General features: G+C 41.3%; 1 protein-coding gene and 1 pseudogene across 1 annotated transcript in view; both read right to left on the reverse strand.

The window, feature by feature from the left end:
- LOC123142809 (uncharacterized) overlaps positions 1 to 3,368 on the reverse strand; it is a 6,209-nt gene extending 2,841 nt beyond the window's left edge. Inside the window, exons 1-3 of the mRNA XM_044561552.1 lie at positions 3,348 to 3,368; positions 3,229 to 3,247; positions 1,727 to 2,427 (exon numbers count right to left, since the gene is read on the reverse strand). Coding sequence (XP_044417487.1) covers positions 1,727 to 2,427; positions 3,229 to 3,247; positions 3,348 to 3,368 — 741 coding nt within the window. The remainder of the gene's footprint in view (positions 1 to 1,726; positions 2,428 to 3,228; positions 3,248 to 3,347) is intronic.
- Positions 3,369 to 3,375: 7 nt separating this feature from the next.
- Positions 3,376 to 7,198, reverse strand: LOC123142258 (disease resistance protein RGA5-like; annotated as a pseudogene).
- Between the last annotated feature and the right edge of the window lie 3,189 nt (positions 7,199 to 10,387).

A 10,387-nucleotide genomic window follows, 5' to 3' on the forward strand; every position in this document is an offset into this window, starting at 1 on the left:
TGCTTGTCGAGATGCTAGTTGAGATGCTTGAGGAGTTGCTTGTTGAGATGCCTGTCGAGATGCTTGAGGAGTTGCTTGTTGAGTTGCTTGTCGAGATGCTAGTTGAGATGCTTGAGGAGTTGCTTGTTGAGATGCCTGTCGAGATTCTTGTTGAGATGCTTGAGGAGTTGCTTGTTGAGATGCTTGTCGAGTTGCTTGTTAAGATGCTTGTGATTATTTGTGTGGAGTATGTGTAACTCCTTGTTTGTGTGGAGTATGCGTAACCCTAGAGATGTGGCTTGTGTGGAGTATATGTAACTCCTTGAGAAGAGACTTGTGTGGAGTGCATCATTTGTATGATCATTTTCGGAAACCCCATGTGAAATTACTCCATATGTTTGCAAAAGGCTTCTATGGACTGGATTTTACTCCATACATATGATCATTTTTGTTTGAAAAGTTTCATTTAATTTTGTGTGGAGTACATCATTTGTGTGATCATTTTTGTTTAATTAAGAGAGAAAAGGAGAGGGCACTGGAAGAGAGAGAGAGAGAGAGAAGAGAAGAGAGGGAACTGGAAGATAATCCAGTTTCATTTGATTTAGGTCTCATATTGTTGCACTATTGTAAGAACTACTCCTACTCCAAGAACTACTCCTACTCCTATATTTAATTTAAAACTAAACAGCAGGTCCACATGATTTTAATTTTAATTTAAGGAAAATTCCACACGATTTTACTTGTATGGCCTATCGCGATTTTACTGAAACTACTCCTGATTTTACAGAAACTACTCCTATCATGATTTTGCTGTCATTAATATGCAAGCAACAATTAAGTTCACAATATTATGCAAGTTAACAAGCTTCAGTAGCCCAAGTTTCAGTACATAAGTTAACAGAAGCTACAGACGACAACTTTTAAAAGAAGCTACTCTGCACTCTACCTGCAGTAGATAAACAAATTGTATACAGGGAGTATGTACTGAGATTGCAGTGAAAACAAATAAGAAGAACACATTTAGTCTGATTGTGTTATTGACAATTTAAAGCATTTTTTGATACACATTGTGAATGATGGCATGGTCTTACAGTAGCTGGAGCTTCCAAGACACTCAGGGCATTCCTCTTCAACTTCACCTCCACACCATTCTTCAGAACCTGCTTTTATGATAATATCTCAGGAATTAGAACAAGATACCACATTTGGTTGCTTGACTAGCTAATTTCTGAAAAGAAAAGTGAAGTCAAAAGACATTATTTCTTTCACTCCATTGCAATTGTCAATCATTATAGAGAACCAGCCACTAGCTAAGCAGAGTTTCAGTGGGATGCCCAAATAATAATTGGAAGCAAGAATCACTTTATAAGCAGAGTTTCAGTAGAATCTCAAGATTCATAGCAGAGTGAGAATCCAGCATCTGATATCTGGAGGATTGGTGAACACTGAACATTTGATGCAGTTACATAAATCCAAAGCTATACTAAGTTACCAGCACTAAGAATCACTTTATAACACAGCAAAAAATTGCAGCACAAGGTAACTATTCCAAGACTGAACTTAGCGCAGTAGGTGAACCTGCCTCAGACATCATAACAGACGGGATATCACTTCAGCAAGGTCGATAACAGCCTGAATTTAGCGCAAGAAAACAAAGGTTCTTGGCACCGAAACAACCAAGACTGGATGTCCTGCTGCAATGGGGATAAGACTGGTTCTTGGCACCAAAACAAGACGAATCGCTCACCTGCAGTAATGGGACAGGAACTCCCTGTAGTCCCTGTAGTCCGACGCCGCCGCCACGGAATTGTTCGCCACTAGTGGCTCCCTGCGCTCGCCGCGGACTGACGGCATGGGCAGCCCGCCCAAGGACGCGGCGGTGGCCTCCTCCCCCAGCGCCTCCCCCGGGGGCCTCCACCACCAGCAGCAGCTCCGATTCCGCCTCTTCAAGTGCCCGAGCGCCGGCGACGTCGTGCTGGGCCTGGGGATCCGGGAGAGGAGGGAGCTGGGCCGAGTCTTCTTCGCCTTCTGTAGGGGTGGAGGTAGGAGCTGGGGAGGGGTGGATCCACCGGCGCACGTAGATCGAGCGCCCGCGCGCCTCCACCGCATAGAAGCTCGTCACCGGCGGAAAAAAAATCAAATTTTTCAGCGGCGCATACAGACTGTGACTGGAGGACGGGTGGTGGAAGAGGCCGACGACGTCGAGAGGGAGAGGCAGAGGGGAGACCGACGTCGAGGGGGAGTAGCAGAGGGGAGGCTGGCGATGGGGACGCGGGCCGCCGACGAGCGGATCTGGGAGAGTGACTGGGAGAGCGAGTGGAGCTAGCGCTGTGAGCGACTGAGCGAGCGAGCGGTGCGGACAGTGAACGAACGATGCGGGAGGGCAAATTGGGAAAGTGAAAGAATTTCGTAATGTGACGAAAATTACACTACGATCGCTTAAACGACCTACATTTCAGAACAGAGGGAGTAGTTCATAAGAACTTTGTACTTAACCAGTTATACTTATACATCAATGTAAAATAACATCAGTTTAGACCATCTAATTAAGATGTTATCATGGTTCGAGTGAGGCGGAACAACTGGAAATTTCATACTAGATAAGTGTTTATACCTTTATTTGCATGTTGGCCCTATATTTTCTTTGACCTGAATTTCTTCCATTCAATAAAATGTGTTAGTTGAGACTATTATTATTTTCTTTTCGCGATCTACATATGCATCGACCATTATATCTTCTTGTACAATAGTTTGTTCACAGTTACAAATCCACAACACTACCCTTGCAAAAAAATATCCACAACAATACAACAATAACACTTTCAAATAAAAACCCGACGGCACCAATACCAACTTTGTGTTTCATAATATACATATGTCTGACAATTATTGTTTGAAGGAAAATCACTCTAATCATCCAGTCGAGCTTCTTGTGCCATTTTTGATTAATGTGGAGGAGCATTAAAAATAATGCTTGAGCATTAATTTGAGGAAGCATTGTACTAACAGAGTTTACAACATGAAAATATGTCCGCGACAAACCGGTTCAAGCAGAGAGGCCACACCAAGGTAATTCGGCACATCAGAACTACAAATATCAGTAAGCTTCAAATGTTCTTCTACGAGGCCTATATCCCCCTCCAGACCATGAGTTCTCTAACCTCTGGCAAGTTGCCACACAAGATGACCGCCTGAATCAGGGAATGATCATGAGGACACAAACCGGTAACATCTTAATTAGGGACTGACATTCACCAAAATCTTGTTCCTTTTTAAGGAAAGCACTTAAACCTATTTAAACAACTACAGGCAGGGTTTTATGATGCAACAACTAAAGAGATGCATGAAATCTTGGGAATTAGTATTACCTGAAGTGGCATCATGTCCATTACGTAGTTAGCATCTAATGTGTGACTTTGCTGGTAGATTACGATTCACAAAGAGTAGGTTAGGACGGTTGGGATTTGCCATAGCTGCTCTCTCCATGGCAACTTTTGCAGACTCAACACCACCTTGAGCGCTTGCGTTGCCACTCACTCTGCATTCAACATATATGAGGCAGGGGAGATTCTCCAACCCGAAGTCATAGGTGTCACCAATGAGAAACTCTGTTTTGGCTAGATAAATCTTGATCCTTTCAAGCCTGGGCATAGATCCTTGTGCAAACATTAGCATCATATTATACGTAAGTTCCTCAGGAATCGGAACCCATCTCCTCCACTGACGTTGAGCTTGCCTTCTGATGATTTTGTTGTTTTTTCGAGGTCCAGAGTGAGAAGAGCAGGCAAGGTTGCAAGTATACACAGATCTGGTTGCCCAAGACTCTCCACTTCAAGGCGTAACTTCTGCAGGTTGACGAGGGAACCCACCCACTCTGGAACATGAGGAACTGCGGAACGCCAGGTAATTAGCTTCTCGAGGCTACGCAGAGCAGGGTACCATGGTTCCAGTAAGAAGCCACCGCCATGCCAGATAGTTACAGAACGAAGGTTCTGCGTGCCGAGGTTGCAGAGAGATTGGTATGCAATGAAACTCTTGCTGCACTCCTTGGTAACCCCAACTACTGGAACATCAAACAGATCAAGGTATATCTTCCTCAGATTCTTCAGCTGCCCAAGTTCTTGGAGAAAGTTCAATGACTGACCGAGGGCTTCGACCTGTTTCAATATCTCCAATGCTTGCATTTTCAAAACTCCACCAGGAAATGTCACACCATTGTCAACAAGTAGATAGACCAAGCTACTGAGATTGACAATTGCTCTCGGCAATTCACGTACATTGGTGTCTCTTAGGTCCAACATGTCAAGGTATTGTAGATGCTTGATTTGTTCTGGAAGCTCACTTACCCCAAGGTGCCTGAGGTTCAAGTACTTTAAATGAAACAACCTCCCTATATTTACTAGATGATGGTTTTCCAATTGACAACATCCACCAAAGTCTAGAACACGCAAATGCATGAACTCATCTAGAGAAGGGATTTCCATGGAATCCGCAAACACATTTAAAGATCGGACATGCGACAATATTAGATCCTTTGGTAGTAACAATTTCCTTTGGTTGCCGACTTGGAGAGACAGACGACGAACTTTCCTCTGCGTCCCAGCAGCTATTCCGGGAAGACCGACAAAAGTGACAAAGTTCTCTTCGACGGACTTGGATATGATGAAATCAAGAATTGTGTCATGAACTCGAAATCTCATCGTCCTATCATATCTATCGGACTCCACGGGTTGGATCAAACTCCTTTTGATGAGCTCATTGAAACATCTTTCTCCTAATTCATATACCATGTACCTGCCTTCCTTCCGAATGAATCCTTCAACAATCCATCTCCTTATGACAACTTTCTTCTCAATAATAGAATCCTCTGGAAATATACTCAGATATAAAAGACAGGTTTTTAGATGAGGAGGGAGATCAAAGTAACTGAGTGATAATATGTTCATCATTCTTTCCACACTAGAATTCCTTTCAAGTGCACGGCCAATCGAAATTTCCACTTGATTCCAAAGAAGCACCGTTGTTTCCGTGTTAGATAATAGACCAGAAATTGCAATGATTGCCAAAGGTAAACCATCACATTTTTTCAATATTTTATCCATAACTACTTTAAGGTGGGCAGGGCAATCTTCTTTAGAGTTGAACAACCTTCCGTGAAATAACTGTTGTGCGTGCATCATATTAAGAGGCCTTATATTGTAAATATGGCCTCTAAATGATGAACGACATGACTCAGCGACATCTCTCATGCTTGAAGTGGTGATTATTATACTGCCAAAACTGTCAATGGGGAATGTGGCCTTAATGACATCCCATATATATCATCAACAACAATAAAGTGCCTTCTCATGGACAAATAAACATCAGCGTGCCTTTAAAATGGAGAGTGTAGTGCAACTAAATAACTGAGACCCGCTGACATTGTTAACATATGGATTTGAATTGCGCAAGTTATAGACATACTGACATACTACGTCTGTATACATCCACATGCTTGTTTGGCACATTACAGAGAGCAAGGAGGTACACACAGTTCAACATGAGCTATGCGCACCGAAAGAAAATGATCAACATTGATCAATTTATGTTGCTAAGGAAGAGATGGGAAACATGATTATGAATCATCATACATACATAATTGTTTTGGAAGCTAGGGATCCCGATTAGGTGATCATGACAACAAAGCAAAAATCTTCGTGCGGACCTAAGGATCTAGTGTCTTAAAATGAATATTGAGTAAATGGCATAATATATAGAAAATGTTATCGTTTCCTCCTAGGCTACTGATCTGGCTTATTTTTCCTCTTAAACCGTTTTGGTCTAGCCTAACCCTCCAGTTATAAATTTTTCGGTTTTGGACGGCTACATCATGGTGACGCAAGGCCGCACATGATCGATGAATGTGGTCTATGCATCAGGAGTTTCATCAAAGTTGCTCTTGATAGATTATCATGGGAAAAGGGGCATAAAGAAGAGTATATGGATGCAAAATGAAGGAAAGAGAATGGTAAGGTGCATCGCATCTCAACAATACAAGTGTACAACAATCTAGACTATCTGAATATGATCGGGGACACGATCACTGGCTAGGAATACACACTTATTCTTGTATGTACTCTGTACATTATGTATTCACTTCTTCTTATGGAAACCTAATAGGACATTACTACAAACATTTGACATTACATTTCCTAAAAAAAACATGAGCAAAATTTGGATGTAAATTTATGGAATTGCTTGCTAAATAAATCATACTAGTAATCTTCTCTTTATAAAGAAAAACTACAATCTGAGACCATACATTAATTATACTAGTAATGTTCCTATGAAATATGTATCAGTATAAATATTTATACATTCAATAAATGTGGAAGGAAAATATATAGATAGTATATGCCTTTTATCTAGTAGGCACTCTTTGATGTTGATAATTAGTTGATGCACGCTTCCTTCTTGTGTTTCAGCATAACGTTGATTCCCAGCTTTACTAAGAATAGTTCTTAGGATAGTCATCATGTCTGGATTTCGTGACACTGATATGAAAGCCTGACAATTGAATTTTCCTTTTAGCTCTTGACACACTTGGTTTGCAAGAGTTCGTCTTGCCCATTCCTCCAGATCCAACAATGGAGACTATCTTTAATAGTGATTTTGTTGGCACATGTCCATCTTCTTCTTTAAACAGTTTGATTATCTCATTTTTTGGTGCATCCATTCCAACTAGTTTTGATGCATGCTCAAAGATAACAAGAGCTCTAGGGTCAACAGATGTACTGAGGGTCTTGGAGAAGGTCTCATGAATCTTGTACCTTGCATTCCTCTCGCCGACCTCAATAATTTGTTTCTTCAAATCTTCAATTTCTTTGCCAATTTGGCGCCGGGTCTTCATCTTTCCCAGGAAGAACTTGATCTTCTCCATGAAGCTATCCAGCTTAGTGTCTTCAGCATTGATATATTTCAAAAAGTCGTCTATGAAATCATCTATGTCATAGGACAGCTCCCGTACCTCATTCATCCAAACTTTATCTTGCATATCCGGATCCTCCTCCGCTGACATCTTCATGAGAAAAGCATCCATGGAGGATAGTTCATTATTCAAGGACTTGATCTCCTTGCGCACCCCCTTGACATGCTTGTACTCGTCACCCAACAGGGTGGCCAGCTTCCCGATGACGGCTTTCAGGGCCCCCGTCAGGACACTCGCGAGAGCCGCTTCCATGGTTTCATAGGGTGTGGAAAGCTAGCTACGAGCTCGCTAAGGTATGTTTGTGTGGATGAGTTGCTCTAGTACTAGCGGTCTAAGTGGGACGCACGCTCCCTGGACAATTGCTTCAATCACAAGGAGTACTTGCTTTCTAACTAACCTGAGATTGTTAATTAACCTCAGATGCTAACCCCTAAGGAAACAAAGGCATGATCATTTATTTGTTAATTATCCATGGTTAGTTGGTTCATTGTGCTAGCTCGCTATTAGTTAGGTAGAGATTAGCCAGTTAGCTGCTGCTGGATAAAAAATTCAAAGGCAGTGGCAATTATTGGACACATTAGGTCGAGATTTTCCTGGTTCACACACATGTTCCCACTTGAACGTTGTCGTGTCCTTTGTACTCCCTCCGTTTCAAAATAAATGACCCAACTTTGTGCTAACTTTAACTTTAGTACAAAGTTAGCATAAAGTTGGGTCATCTATTTTAGAACGGAGGGAGTAATACTTAACTAACCCAACCTGCGCGCGCTGTCATCAACTATGGATACTTTCAGATCAGATCAGAACCCTTTGCTGTAATATACAGTAATGTAGAGTATATTTGTTCATGCAGAAGATGTTGAATTTTCCCTCTTCTTTTATTTAGTACTAATGGGGAGGGCATGAGAGGAGGAAGTGGGTGGCAAAGCCTGCCTACAGGACGACGGTTGTAGGCTCATGGCAGGATCGTTGCGGCGGCCTTGGATGGCGTGCACGTCAGCGGATGTTAGAGACTGGGGCAGCGACCCCGGGACATCTCGGCGATGGCCATGCCGCAATGGCTGCAATGACCGCGAGGCGACTGGTCGTGGCATCATTGGCGGTAGCAGTGATTGCGTCGGTAGCAATATTCCTGGTGGCGCGCTCTTGTGATTAGAAGTCTCCCACTCAGTGCAGACGTTTGGTTGGTCGACATGCCTGAATATGGCGACAGCGACAATAGATTAGGTGAGTTAGCTTTGGCTTCATGGGTGTTTTCTGCCCTTGTCTGAGCTGCCCTATGTGACTGGCTTAAATTGACTGTATATCTGGTCTGTGCCGTATAGGGGAGCTCCCATCTCCCACTCTTTGCGGCAGATTGGCGGTCGAACGCACACGCGCCCTCCAAAATAATGGGCCGTCCCTAATGGTGCAGCAAAGCGAGCGAGAGAATAGTACTGTAAGAAACCGGACCGAGCACTATGGCGAACAAAACCGAATGCGGTACCATAGCGGACCGGTGCATGGTACTGTAGCGAATATTTATTTTGTTTTAAAAAGGGAAACATTTAAAAAAATATTACACTCTTTGAAATTCTTAACATATTTAGAAAAGTGTGAACAAAATTTTGAAAATAGGAACATTTTTTGAAACCAGAATATTCTTTGAAATTCCCAAACTTTTTCGAACTTGCGAATAAAACGACCGGAAAATGTTTTTGAAACCTTGAACATTCTTTTAAAACGCAATGTTTTGAAAATACTGAACGTTTATTGAAACACACAATATTTTTCCTCGTAAAACAAGATTTTTTTCCTTGAAATTCTGAACATTTTTGGAATTTTCTGACATTTTTAAAAATAGAATAAAATAGGAAAATAAAGAATGTGCCGCAAAGATCATCAAATAGAGAATGCGCTCTAATCGCGCCCGTGTCACCTAAGAAACTATGCGTAAGTGCGCCACGAAATGAGGCCAATCCGGTTAGTACGCGCTCAGGTCTGAAGCTGCTCGCGGTGGGTGATATATATCGCAATGCCAAATGCTATGTATCGCTCACGCACATGAGGTTCGACGTGGGCTGAGGCACAAGTTCTTTTTTCGAAAGGTGGCTGGGGCACAGGTAAGCAGCAGATTTTTTTTCCGCAATTTTTCTTTTTCATTCCATTTACCTTTTTTTTGTTTATTTTTTAAAGAAAATCACAAATTGCATAAAAGATGCAAAATCTTCAAAAATTGTTTGCTTTTCAAAAGCAGGTCGATAGCTTAAAAATGTTCATGTTTTCAGAATTCATCTTTTTCGAAAAGGTTTTAAAGTAAAAACAAATCATTAATCAACGAGTATTTTCACATTTTTCACAAAAATAATTTTAAAATGATTCACAATTCCATGAAATGTTCAAAAAAAATTCTTCACACATTTCATGCATTTCTATGCGATTTAAGTTTTTTTCATGATTTCCAAATTTTGTTAACAAACATTTTTGTATTTCACTAAACATTTTTCCAAATCCATGGAAAATTTCGAATTCATAAACTTCTTAAATTTTTTTTAAATTTCACAAATTCATAAATATTTATTAGTTCATGAAAAAACTGAATTCCCAAATACTTCTTGAATTCGTTAAATGTTTCAATTTGCAGAAAAGAATCATGAAATTTTCTTAATTAGAGACCGACATAGTAAAAATCTCGCTCCTGGGTCGGCCCATTAGTGGAAGGCTGTGAGCAGCGCCCGTGGTATATATGGCCCGTTGCAATCCAGATCACTCGGGTCGCTCATGTACCGAGATCACTCCCACCTTCTAGAGTTCATAAGTGGCGGCGTGTCACTTATCGCAACCTAGGAGTGTTGTTTTTTTTTCGTAGTTTCATTTATTCAAAATGGTTTATCTCTTAAACCATGCATGCAAGTCCAGAACCGTATTCGTTGTTGGATTTCTCGTGTGGTGCTCTTTGAAACTAGATCCCATGTCCATTGTTGGATTTCGCGTGTGGTGATTTTCAAGAGGCAAAGCTGCGTCTCTCGCAGAAGCAAATATGTGGCTCCACAAGAAGCAAATTAGTACTACTCGCAAAAAAACCCTATTTTTTCGAGAGGCATAGTTCTGCCTCTCGCCAAAGTAAATATGTGCCTCCACGAGAAGCAAATTTGTGCTTTTCATGGAAGAAAAACTTTTTTTTCCTGTTCCAAGAGGCACGCGGAAAACAAATTTGTGCCTCTTTGCTTCTCGTGGAAGCAAAAAAAAAAATTCTTTCACACAAAAAAATGATTTTTTCCTTGAAAACTACGCGAACACCAAAAAGCCAAAAATCCAGAAAAAACATCTTTAAAATTTGTTTAGGTAACACCTGAATGTGCAGTGCGTTCAGTGAAGAAAGAGGTGGTGACAGACAGACCTGCCTTCAGAATTTTTACTACCACTGTGAAAAGGAATTGAACGGCGATAATTTGGATGATG

Source organism: Triticum aestivum, chromosome 6D (assembly GCF_018294505.1).
Source record: "Triticum aestivum cultivar Chinese Spring chromosome 6D, IWGSC CS RefSeq v2.1, whole genome shotgun sequence".
In the NCBI taxonomy this organism is placed as follows: Eukaryota; Viridiplantae; Streptophyta; class Magnoliopsida; order Poales; family Poaceae; genus Triticum; species Triticum aestivum.